Raw genomic sequence first — 13559 nt, forward strand, 5'->3', positions numbered from 1 at the left:
TCAGAGCCAGAGTAGAAAAGAGAGCAGGAGAAGGAAATCCTTACCCTCTCATTAGTTCAGTTCATGGAGTCCATGCTGGTCTCATCAGAAGTCATCAAAAAGAGTGCAACTGATAAAGATGGTAGAAAAGAGAAAATATCTCAATTCTTGTCTTTTAAAGATATAGGCAGTCAATCAAGGAGGCTAACTTCACCTACAAATAGAGATGGTGTCAAACTAATCATACTCAAAAGACTAGCCTAGCTTACATATATGGAGAACTGGATAGGTATCACATAGGACATGAGCTTTACCAGATGGGAAGATTGTTTAATATAAACAATCCTGAGTTATTTCTTTCATGGCGGAGGTGGGGTGGGTGAGAGGCAGTGGGGGGGATAGACGCTTCACAAAGTAGCCTTATAAATATAGAGTTCGGTATATTATGTCTGGAACTCTTTGGGAAGGTAAGGTTTACTAAAAAGCAAAATTCTATTATTTCATAGTTGCTCCCACTGAGAATCTAGGCAATAGCAAGATTATTCCTCCCTTTTCTACTCCCCTTCTTAATTATAGTTTCAATTGTACTTTCTTATGAATAATATCAAAGAGCATTCTAAAGCAGGTAAGAACAGAAAGAATTAAGTCACTGCAGATTTTCCACTTGAACTCCTTCAGGGTTCTTGAAGAGAAGAGCATAGGTAATACTTGCTATTATTGTTATATTACAAGTATTATTACTATCATCCCTATTTTTAAAAATATTTATTTTTCCCACTATATGCAAAGATAATTTTCAGCATTTTTTGATAAAGTTTTGTTTCACCATTTCTCTTCCTCTCTTCCTTCCCCCCCACCCCACAGAGAGCAATCTATTGGGGCAGTTACATATTGAGGCAGCTAGGTGGTGCAGTGGATAGAGCACCCACCCTGGAGTCAGAAGGATCTGAGTTCAAATTTGACCTCAGACACTTAATAATTACCTAGCTGTGTGAACATGGGCAAACCCCATTGCCTTGCAAAAAATAAAAAAAAATAAAAACCTGGTTAATAATATATATTATCTCTATTTTATAGATAAATGAACTGAAGATCAGTGATTCAAGACCATAGGATCAAGAAATGAGACCTTAACCTAAAATCTCTTGAATCAGATCTAGCATTCTTTCTTTTTACTTTGCCACAAAGAATAACAGGGATGCATGAATAAACATGTCTTTTAAAAAATCTTGAGGCTAGGGGAGGCTAGGTGGCACAGTGGATAGATCACTGGCCTTGGAGTCAGGAGTTCCTGAGTTCAAATCCGGCCTCAGGCACTTCATAATTACCTAGCCATGTGGCCTTGGGCAAGCCACTTAACCCCCTTGCCTTGCAAAAACTAAAAAAAAAAAATCTTGAGGCTTTAGTAGGTTGCAGTTTCAATATAAGTCAACAGTGTAGTATAGCAGCTCCAAAAGTTAAAATAACATGCAATATCATTGATCACACTGACACGAAAAATATCAATCCCAACAATAAATAAGCCAAATTAACCCTCTTTGATACTATTCACATGAAAGTGCAATTGAAACTATAAGAAAGGGGTTGAAGAAGGAAAGAATTGTCTTGTTATCATCTTAGATTCTCAGTGGATAAGAACAGGGAACAACTCTGGTTGAATTCTCCTGTACTTTAGGAAAGCACTGTCATGACCAGCCATCTCAAACACAGGCTGTCTTCTTGCTTAAGTAACTGTTACTTAAAAGCATTTCAAAGTTACTCAGTTTGAAATTTTTTCCTTTTAATTTGTACCTTTGGAGAGGCATATGATACATTGGAAAGTATTTCAAATTTAAAGTCAGAGGACCTACATTAAAATCCTGACTGCTTCTTATTAGTGATGTAACTTTGAACAAGTCACTTAACTTCTTTCTGCCTAAATTTCCTCATCTGTTCCATCTCTAAATTTATCATTTTTGGTCTGCTTTTGAGTCCTGAGCCTGCCATTTCAGTTACTTTGTGAACTTTTGCAATCAGTCATTTCCTCTATGCTCTCTTTTCCTCCTGAAGGGGCTAAATGGATAATCTTTAATGTTTCATCTGGCACAAATATTCAGTTGATGTGCCAAATCCATGCATGCTGTGTTGATCACCCATGAACAGTTTCCATACTAGTCTGTGGATAAATTCTTGATAAGAATCCTTCAGATATAAGAATAGAATTGTTCACACAACTTTTTTTTTCAATATTGGAGTTCTGAAGATTAGGGTTGAGCATGAGCATTTTGATAGACAGCACCATCAAGCAAGGAAGGAGATAGGAAGAAAGGATGTGTACTTTTTGTTATGTTTCAATCTTGTTTAACACTTTGTAACCCCCATTTTGGAATATTTTTTGACATGACTTGCCATTTTCTTTTTATTTTACAGATGAAGAAATGGAGGATAACAGAGTTAGGTGACTTGTCCAGGTCACACAGTTAGCAAGAGTCTGAGACTGGATTTGAACTCAAGCAGGTGAATCTTCTTGATCCATGTCTAGCTCTCTGTCTTGAATGAACTCAATAGACATTATAATACAGACCAAAAACTACAAAAGAATTATTACCTTCTGCAAGATAGCCATTGAGTCTATCTGATTCATAATTCTCTGAAGCATAGATGCTTTAAACTATGACTCAGTTCATTTAACTACAGATATACTCTCTGTTTCAGTCAGAAATATTTTTAAACTACCCAACTATTTCCCAGTTTAATTTTACACTTGTGGATGCTTTAAATCATATTATTCAGGCCAAGCCCACCCAACCAAAATTAAACTGAAACAGCCTATTGTAATTTTACCAGATAGAGGGTTGGAGAAATGGAAGATTGGGAAATAGGAAAACATACTTTTCTTTTCCTCAGATCTAAGATCCAGTCAAATTAACCTCCTCTGTTCCTCATATTTGGTACTCCATCTCCCATCTCCCTACCTTTTTATTAGCCAACCCATGCACAGAAGAAACCCTCTCTTCCTTTAAGATGAAACTCAAGTACCATCTTCTACATGAATCCTTTCTTAATTGCCAGTGCCCTCCCCCACAACTACTTTGTATTTTAATCTCTCTTTATTTATTCTGTCTATATATATGTGTGTGTCTGTGTGTGTGTGTGTGTGTGTGTGTGTGTGTTATATACTTGTAATCTCCAATTAAGGATGGGGGGGGTCATCACACATTACTCTTTGAGAGTAGGGATTATTTCATTCTTTGTATTCATACTCCTATTATCTAGTGTAATCTGTTAGATGCTTAATAAGTATATGCTGAATGACTTAATAAAAGGAAATAAATGGATCATCCAATTTGACTCTCTGATCCACAAATTCTCTTTTTGGGGGGATTCACATCTGCTCTTAGAGCACAGTATTTTGGCAAAAAAAAGTCCAAAAAAAGCCCTCTGTTATTTCATGATTTTATGGATTTTTTAAGAACTCCTCCCTTCATTATATTAGGGTGTTTTTTACTAGTACATTCAAATTGTATAGAATTAAATACTCACCTCCAAATTATCTACTGCTTATTTTTATTACTCTATTTATTCCTTTCTTATCATCCTGTAATTCTTTATTCTATCTTCATCGTGCATGGTCATAGAACTGAAGGTGATTGGGAAAGATCAATAGTTTGTTTTCCTCTTTTTTTTTTTTTTGTTATGTAAGGGAAAGATATGGTGTGGTGAAACAAACGTTATTTAATTCCAAAATAAGAGTCTGACAAAGTACGACCACAGGAAGGAAGAAAGTTTAACAGAAAGGTCTCAGGACTGATTCGGTGGGTCCAGTCTTTATCACTTGTGACAAGGAAATCTTTCAAGTTCTAAAAAATATTGGATTTGTAGAAAATTCATTCCAGCCCACCCCAGTCCTCTGGATACAGAGCAGCATCTAGCAACTGACTGCTGAAGCTCTGTGTTCTAGGTAGGATTATTTATCAACGATTTTGTTTTGTCTGCCTTTTGAATGGGCCAAACCCAGCTGTAACATTTGGGGACAAACCACATCTTCAATCAACAGAGGGTTTGCAGCACTCCATTTGAAAACTTCCCTCCCCCTGCAGAGATAGAGTAATTAACAGACCATTAAGTCGCTACTGCTCTATTGAGGGGGATTCCTTGCAGGTCATTTCTTTGAGAACTTTTGTTCTTGAAGGAAATTACTGGATTGTTTTATGTTTAGAACACGCCTGGTGAACCCTGGTGCTGATATGCAGAGTTTCAGCAGCTCAGGGGACAACGGGGATGAGAGGGCAATCACTTGGGTCCCATTAAAAAAAGATCTTCTCCCACCCCCTTCTGCCCCTACCCCAACCCCGTCTTATTTTTTTTTTCAGCAGTTCAAAGAAGAAAACGATTTGCTCATTTAGTAATAAGTGATGGGGACATGAATTACTGAGATTCTCTCAGACTTGGTGTTCATCTCAGGATCAATAAATCTCGAACCTACTGCCCTGAAAACTAAGTCCGGTCGCAATTGCTGCCTTTTATTTCCATATTAATCAAAGGCATCTGCAACGCTCCCACTTTCTTTTGCTTAGGGAAGAGGGAACAGGCTAACAAAATAAGGGTGAAGGGACCGAGTTCAAAGCGTCATCCCCTCAGGCAGGGGAGGAAAAGCATGACGAATACTGCAGAAACCTCCACTGCTGTTAGACTCGCTCTGTGTGCTTGCGTGTGTATTTGAATTAATATAGTAATCTTTCCCGGTTACTCATTCCAAGTTTGGGGAAAGCGGCGGTGGTAACTTTATAGACCAAAGGGCCAGAAATAGAGACTTTTAAGAAGATCTCTGCCCTAGGTAAACGAGACTCAATAGAAAGGAGGGGCACCCAGAGTATCTCTAGGAAGAGGAAAGGTTTGGCATCGGCTGGAAAGCGATTCTCTGTGGCTGAGAGAATATTCGAATGGTAGGGCTTCTCAGGCTGCTTTCACTGGGCATAGCTTACTTAGAGCAGGTGACATCCTCCCGGGGATGGACGTTACGGTTTTCCGCTCGGTTGAGATCGTAGGGTCGAGAGGAGAGCGGGTGAGGATGGTGAGTGCGTGAAGCTCGGAGGTGACCCGCATATAAAAGAATCCTGAGCTGCTGGGGAAAAGTGGTCTGAATATGGGTAAAATCTCTTAGAGAAGGACTTCAGCACAATCATCGGAGTCTCTAAAATCTTTGAGAGACAGACTAAGTTTATATTCATTTCCGTAGTAAGGAGCAGGGGACCCACCAGACCCTTCATTTGTTTGGCACTATCTGCACTGGCCTCTCTATGATCTCTTTGGCCCTCTGAAGACTCTCTGAACTTTGAGCTTGGAAGAGAGGGATTTTGGAGAGGAGGTCACTTTTTAGGAGAAATTACGTGAGAAGGTGCTTGGACCACAGGTAGACTAGCAGGGGTCTGAGATTGATGTAGGTATGTTTATGGCGGCAAATGCTATCCCTGCCTCTCCCTAAGATGCCTGATGAATGACAATGTTGAAAAGAAATAAGTGTAAGGTCAGGGAGTTAAGTCCCATTCATCTACACTTATCTCATCTATAGAATTTTATAAATGCTTTTGCAAAATTGAAACATGTAATCTTCAAAGTTCACTTGTACGTGGCACTTCATACTTTGCAAAGACTTGTAAGGTTTCTAAATAGCCTGGAAAGGGAAAGGAGGAAAGGAATGACAAATTGTACAGATTTTGGACCATTCCGACCTAGGTTTTCTTTCGCTGTGCACATTATTTGAACTGTTCTGAGGTTATTTTAGTTTATTTTGATAATAAAACTCTATTCAGCACCTCCTTTCAGAAAGTTCTTCCAGAGGGCCAATCCCTATGCCAAGTAGCCACAGTAATGGAGTGAGAGGGATGGAGAGAGAGGTTGAGAATGAATTTCCTGAGTTACTCAGCACCTTCCTTGTCTTCTCTTAGTTTGCTAGGAGCCAGTAGCCTCCAACCCTTCTCCTTGCTTGCTGGACACAACAGTAGCCCAACCCAGGAGACTGAAGGAAGATTTCACATGATCTGGACAAATCGTCCAATAGGTTTGCATTGGAAATTTGTATTTGACTTGCTCAACTTGAAGGAGGCAATTTCATACTCGCTGGCGAGCTCCTCAGTGGCCGAATATTTTCTGATTATAAGCTTTCCTCTCCGCAACGCCTTAAACCTTTTCTCCATAAGATCATGTACAGCAAATGGATGCACACAGACTCACAGAAACATATTCACAGTGGCGTTTACATTCATACTTTCTTGTACACAGTTCCCCGGCCTGGATTTCGTCCAGTACTGGGGAGCTGAACTCAGAAATACATGGAGTAAAACTAAGTTTAGCCCGGAGACCGAAAGCCTTTTATTTCCCTGCTCTCCTGGTTCAGGGAAAGCACGGGGGATGAGATGCTCCAAAGAGGGAGCAACGACAGCTTCCAAAGTGAGAGCCAACGACAACTGCCAAAGCACCCCATCCACTGATCGTTCCCTTCCTCCTTTCTTAACTCCAGACTCCCAGGTCTGTCGGGCTCCCCTATCCCACAGCCACCCTGTAAGTTTGGAGACAGAAAAGTTTTTTTTTTTTCTCTTAGCAGCTAGGGATCGCAAACTTCTTGTAGGAGCCCCAGAACCGCTTAGATGGAATTTCTCAACGAAGACGGGAAAACTATGCATATATGTATTTAATCAGGGCGTCTGTATACATGTGTAATTGTACAATGCATGTGTTCACATATGTTAATATATTGTGCATTGTTAACTATCATGTGTGACTGAGTGCCTGCTTAATTATGTGTACATTTGATATGAACACTATACCCCCCAAGGGAAAAACTGTATAGGTATACCTTTTGTCATATTTGTATACAGTTGCCTATTTAATGTCCGTTTCAGGCAAAGGTTTTCTTTTACAAGATTATTCTTATTTGTTAAACTGTGTTTGTTCTGTTAAGGAATATGAAGCCCTTGATGCTGGTTCCCAGACGGAGAATGCAGCCAGTTCTTCTGGAACCTCGGTAACTTTTGACTTTCATTTCCAAAAACTTTGAATTTATCCCTCTTGCCAGGCCCTCTTCCCTTTCCCCAACCCTTCTGTTTCTTTTCAGCGGCTCTAGTGTAGGCCAGTGCAGACACTGGCTAGTGAAGGCAGCAGGCCTTATCTCTAGAAATACCTCGATGAGAATCCAGTGTCCAGAGTCTGTCCACCACAATTTGGGAGAGGTATTGATCTGTAGGTTTACATTCAAGGGAATACCTTGGGAGAGCTGGCCTAGGGCCTAGAGGCAGAGTTGCCAGGGATGCAAGAGGAAGAAGAGCTATAAAGGCAGGAACCTGCGGGCTTTGGGAAAGGAATGGATAGTTAGGCCTTCGAGCAAGTTTCCTTTCAGCTTTCTGCAGGCATTCTACTTCTACTTTTTAATCCTCTGCAATTTTTTTCCTGTTACATAAGTTTGAAATAAATACTTGTTTCCTAAGTGGCTAGGAAGTGGAGACTCCTCTGGATTGCCACCCCGTGTCTGACGAGGGGAGCCAAAGAGCTGAACCTATCCTTGGGAAGGGGTCCTCCACACAAAGTGAAAGGAAGCGACTGGAGGCTGCCAGAACTAGTAGAAGAGCCTAGGGTAAGGGCCTAGAGAAGGATGACCACTTCCTGGGTGCCTGGAACCTTCTGTACCACTGGCCACAGCTGGGCTGCACTCCCTATTAAAGATCACCAGTTGTATTTTTGGAAAGCACCCAGGCCTAGGTAAGAAACTGCAAATTTTACAATCCAATTTTCTGTACCAGCATTGCATTCCAAATGGAGAGATTTGGAGAGCAGAATCAATGAAAGAAGGAAGTGTTCTATTTAAAATACATATAGATGTAAATAGTAGATATGTGTATGTGCTTGTACATATATGTACATAAGTAGCTCACTTCCTTATATATGCACATATATGCATAAATACACATTCTCCCATGTATTCATTCTTGTGTATATATTTACACATGCTTATTTGCCTATGGTCTATTTTAAACACTTGCCTATGTGAGCAATGGACAGAGTAAACCTGAAGATTGAGGGAAGGAAGGAACAATAAAACAATCGATGTTTGTTGGGTAGGGTGGTAGTGTGAGGGTCAAAGAGGATAAATGGGAATTAAATCATTCTGGAATTTTTTTGCAATCCTACCTGTGCTCTTAATAGTGGAATTAATAATAGCCTTCCTCTAGTGGGAAATCTATACACCAGATAAAACAAGAAGAGTCCTGAAGATTCCCTGGCATTAGTCCTAGAAAACTTCTGTCCTTGTTGAATAGTCAAAAAGTGTCCCATGGAAGTTGGAAGATATAACAAAGAAACTTTAAGCTTTTTTTCCCCCTCAGGGGTGGGATGTTCTTAAAAAAAACAGATAAAATAAAAACAAAAACAAACATCAACAACATTCCTGCCTTTTACAAGTCTAACCCACACCTGACCTAGTATCTTTCCCCTTCTCTTTTTGAAAAGTCAAATCACTTGTCTTGATTGGTTGAAAGTCTCTGATTTTCATTCTTCTCTTTTTAAAGAAAACCATCACTTAATTTGGAATGGATACAACCCTATCATCATGTTCATAAGGTCATAGATTTAGTTATGGATTTGTTTGGACTTAAGAAGTAAAGCTACTTAGAACTTTAAGGAGAACTTTAAGGAGAATTGGTATCATGAAGTTTCCTATTACATTCAAACTGGTTTGGAGCTCTTATCTCCAAGTGACCTTGTTTCTGAGATGATTCAGTTGAGAATTTAATAATATCTTTAAATTATGGAAGTAAAAGGTCTACAAAACCCATGTATCAATCCACCCTGAACCACTGTATTTTATTCCTTTTTCTTAAAAATTTCTCATTGAGCCTAGAAAAAAATCTCAGAATATGGTTCATATTACTTGCATTTGTTTCATAGGGTTTTACTTTCCCTTTAAGGGGTTTTTTCCCCTCCTCACAATCTAACCCTCTTCTGCTTCTAACTGCTATTAAAGTTGAGACTTCCAAAAGAAGACAGCAGCTCTGATCATTTATTTTATTTTTATGGGAACTGTGGCAACTTTGAAAGCTGGTCCTCACTTTTCAGATTAGCTCAGGAGTCCTTCCCAAAGTCCACTGTTTCTCATCTACTCCCAAGGTTCTTCTTATCTAAATTAGCCAAGAAGCTCGCCTTTCAGCTGTTCTCTGTAATAGCTTACCGGCTCATGGGAATTTAGGGAGCTTGGTGGGATTCTTTATCCAGATATAATAGCAGTAGCCGGGCAACCACTGGAGTAAACCGCCGTTGCAGAAGAATACCACTGAGTTGGGAGATTGTTTGTTTCAAAACCACTGACTTTATCGAAAGAGCATAAGACTACTGAAAAAAGCATGGGGCTAAGGACCAGTCAGAGACACCAGAATTCGAGTTCTAACTCAGTCACTAACTAGTTCTCCCACCTAGAATAAAGTCACTTAAAGTCTTTGGGCTTTAGTTTCCTTATTGGAAAAAAAAGAGGACTGGACTATGTGATCTACAATGTTCCTTCTGACTGGAAAATTCTAAGATTCAATGAAACCTGTAAAGTTTATGTCTAAGTCTCCAGGTGACCTATAGTCTGTTTCTCTGCAGAAGAGGATAGAGGACCAAGATCATGCAAGCAAATCTCAAAGAAGCTTTTCATAATAAGACAGAAATGAGCTGCCCTAGTGAGGGAAAGGAACCTATTTTTTTTCTGATTAATGTATTGCTCCCCCTTCCTCTTTCTAAATAATAAACTCACAGGGAAAGGCTCTGCGGTTGTCTTGTGCTTGTTTCAAATAAATCCTCAGCAGCTCCTTCCTTGCCCAGCAAAATGAATCACCCAAGGAAAACAGACCATTATTCCCCCATTTGTCTGTCTAAACCCAGTGGAGACTCTCCTCCTTTCTTCCATCTCCAATCGTCACTACATCCTTTACCCCATTTCACTGACTCCACAGGTAGCCTTTAGGGATGGTGGGGGACCCAAAGACTTTCAGACCCACATCGATGCAGATATACTTTAGTTTCTTTGAATTCTATCTCACTTTTAAGTTAAAAGAAAAAGGAACGGAAAGGAAATGAATAAGGAAATGTCTTATATTTCAGTTTTTTTTCCTGTAGCAATTCCATCATCTTGCAGGGAAATCTCAATATGGCAGAGAAAGTGGGAAGAAAGATCTATAGAGTGAAGAAGAAGGAAGAGAAGAGGAGAGAAGAGGGAAAGGGAGGAGAAAGGAAGGGGGGAGAGAGAGAGGGAGGGAGGGGGAGAGAGAGAGAGAGAGAGAGAGAGAGAGAGAGAGAGAGGAAGGAGGAGGAGGAGGGGAGATTATTTATATATCATCCTGAATTTTTTAGGTGATATTCCATTAAATTTAAGTGAGAATTTGAGTGGGAAGCAGGACCAGGTGCCGACTGTGTGATATTAAATGAACATACCATATTTAGATTTCCTTAAGTTTCTAAAAATCCATTCCCCCTGTAAAGCTCCCTCTTTACCTTTATTGGGGGGGGCAACTGATAAAAAGGGAAAAGGGGAGGAAAGAGGAAATTGTTCAGAAAGAAAACATTTAAATGCACACTATTTGGTTGTTCCCTATGCAGAAGGCAGCTACCTCTTATTCAGCCCTCCAGGCCCTCAATGGGAGGGGGAAAAGAAGTTAGAGATTCCTGCTATAAATCTACAAGACAGGAGAACTAGGTGGCTTCTGTGGTCATTAGAATTAACCCCAGAACATCATTTACAAAAGGGAGCTTTATTCTCTTTTCTCAGGAGAATAAACTGTTGGAGGTGGGAGTGGATTGGTAGAAGGCATGAGTGCAGGGGTGTTCGAGTTCTAAAAACATGAATTAATTTTTAAATCGAGGGAAAACAGTAGAAACTGGAGCTCCAACTGTAAACATAAACTTTAAAATAGAAGAAAGTTACTTACGGCTTTGTTTGTTTTCTCTGTTGGTTCTCGGCACAAGGTCCCATATTTGCCATTCTGCCTCTGATTTCTGACACTCCTAGTAATCCAATTTATTTTTTGCTTCCTATTTGATGAGTTAGCAACCTTGTTTTACTGTGGGGACAGAAAAAACTCAAACAGTATTAGACCACAAAGGAGAGTGTTTTTAAATCAAAGCCCACAAGGAGATTTAGAGATATATAACAGAGAGATTATATTTAAACACATGTGCATATTTTTGTTATAAAAGGGGTTATAGATATGTAATATATATAGATATATATATGGGTGTAAACATAAGATATGTGTATAATATGCATGTATACATAAGATATGGGTATAGAATACATATATATTTAAAAATATATAAGTATTCACATATATGCATATATTTAAGAATTATATGCACAAATAAGAATACAATTCTTTAAAATACAGGTACACATGTACATGTAGACATATATTCTTAAATACACATGTATTTTATATCCATATCTTATGCATATACATATATATTCTTAATAGTTGGGATGTTAATCGATTATTATTTCCTTCTATACAAGTATTTTCATTCCCTGCTTGGGATTTGAGAAATTAAACCCCCTCACTCAGTTCTTCCCTCCTCCCCTCAAATGAAAACACTCCACCTTTATCTAGTCCCCTCTTTTCCTAAAATTTAAGGCAAAGGCAAAGCCAGAATTTTAAAGTTTTTTTTTTCATTTTATTTGAAATCTCATCCAGAAACACTGGTCAATAATAAATATAGCGATAGTTATCAAGAATATATAAAAAATAAAGACACGCATTGTCTTTGAGGCCCTAACAAAATATTTCAAGCAAATGCCCAGGAAAACCAAACCAAACAGAACTCCAGCCCCCTCAAAACACAAAACGAACCGAAAAGACCCCAATGTTTGAAATCTGATAATAACGATTGCTCTGCTTTCGGAGCCGACCCTGCATGCACAAGAGCTGAGCTTAGGGAGATGAGGGCCAGGAAGGGGTGGGAGTGCGAATGAGGGTGGGGTTGGGGGGGGGGGCGCCCAGGCGGCTGAGATGCCTGCCCCTACCTAGAACTGCTAGCAGAGTTCCTATCCCCTTGGAGAGAGGAAGGGGGTGGGGGGCGAGGGAGGGTGTGCGTGAGTGCTCACGAATGTGAGCTTTTGGCACTAGATGCCTCCCTTTTCGTTTCAAACTGCCATTGACGAGGCAATGGAAGACTTCCGAGAATTCACTAGGAAATCCTTGTTCCAAGGAGCGAGGCACCAAGGCTAGGACATACTAGACGAGATTCCTTGAGGAGCATGCAAGCATCGTTTTGACCTATGTCCAGTCCCGCCCCGGACCCCGCAACGGAAGAACTCCCACAACTGAGTTTAGTTTTGAAGGCAGTCTAGGAACCTGTGGATAGTACGTACAGTGATGATCAGAATTGCATTCATTTCAATGAAATATATACATTGCCTTTTCACATTAGGGATATTTTTCTCTCTCTCCCTCCCTCCCCCCCCCCCAAATAAGAAAACAGAGCCTGAGGGTCCATCTAGGACATTACCTTTTCAAGGTCGATTTTTTTTTTTACTACCCTCATCCCTGTTTATACAACAAATGCAATTTTGACAAGACCATGTGGCAAGTGGCTTCAATGGCAAAGAGAAGCATGCATGCAAACACAGGACGTCTTGGTCGATTCCCTCTAACACCACCACGGGCAGATTTGTCCCCCCTCCCCATTTTAAAGTGTTCTTTCTCTCTGGCATCTCAAAGGGCGTCCGAGGTGCAGGGTCTCGCCCGCGCCTCCAGTCCTCCTGGCTCGCTCCCCACCCCGCCTCTTTCTTGAATCCTCTCCATTGTGGGGGCCTTGGGTCACTTGAGCAAGTCCTTGGACTCCGCAGATAGACGGGCCATGTTGGCAGTGGTGAGGGCAGACAGGTGCGGGGGTGGAGGCATCTGGCAGATAGTGCAGGGGCACGGCAGTCCGGCCCAGTGCTGGAAGCCGCTGCCCAGCTGCAGGGCCGGAGGTGTGGAGGGGGCTTTGAGCAGAGAGTGGGGAGGCCGAATGGTGCCAATCCCGGGGAGGGACGCTGAGAGTGGCGAAGAGGTGTTGGTGGAAGAGAGAGCGCTACCTAGGATAGGGTGTACCTGGTGCACTGCGTTGGCCGCGTGGGTCGGGTGTCCCGCAGAGTGCCCCACAGTCCCGCAGTGGAAAGCCGAGTGGTGCCCCCCATAGATCTCGCCCACCAACCTCTTCATCTCCTCCAGGGAGCTGGTGAGCATCAGGATGTAGTTTCTGGCCAGCAGGAGGGTAGCGATTTTGGACAGCTTCCTGACGGAGGGCCCGTGGGCGTAGGGCATGACCTCTCTAAGTCCGTCCATAGCCAGGTTTAGGTCGTGCATCCTCTTGCGCTCTCTCCCGTTGATCTTTAGCCGGAGCTGCTGCAGGTCCTGCTCTGAGAGCTGCTTTTTGATTTTGTATTTGCTGCTCTCGCCTCCCGCTTTGGAGCCGCTGCGGGACAGGCCTTCCCCAGACATCTTCTGCACCAGGTCCCCCTGGGTGGAGGAGACCGAGTTGAGCCGGCTATCCTGGTGGTGATGGTGGTGATGGTGATGATGGTCTCTCAGGTACAT

At 41.3% G+C, this 13559-nt stretch overlaps 1 protein-coding gene across 1 annotated transcript; it reads right to left on the reverse strand.

Annotated features, from left to right (window-relative positions):
- Positions 1-12797: 12797 nt before the first annotated feature.
- On the reverse strand, positions 12798-13559 carry OLIG3 (oligodendrocyte transcription factor 3). Its single transcript, XM_074190273.1, has one exon. It carries the CDS (start codon positions 13557-13559, stop codon positions 12798-12800), a length of 762 nt encoding a protein of 253 aa, XP_074046374.1.

Source organism: Macrotis lagotis, chromosome 5, assembly GCF_037893015.1.
Source record: "Macrotis lagotis isolate mMagLag1 chromosome 5, bilby.v1.9.chrom.fasta, whole genome shotgun sequence".
Lineage (NCBI taxonomy): Eukaryota > Metazoa > Chordata > Mammalia > Peramelemorphia > Peramelidae > Macrotis > Macrotis lagotis.

Coding starts and splice junctions, on each gene's coding strand:
- OLIG3 (XM_074190273.1), bottom strand. CDS start 13,559: ATGTACCTGAGAGACCATCATCACCATCACCACCATCACCACCAGGAT.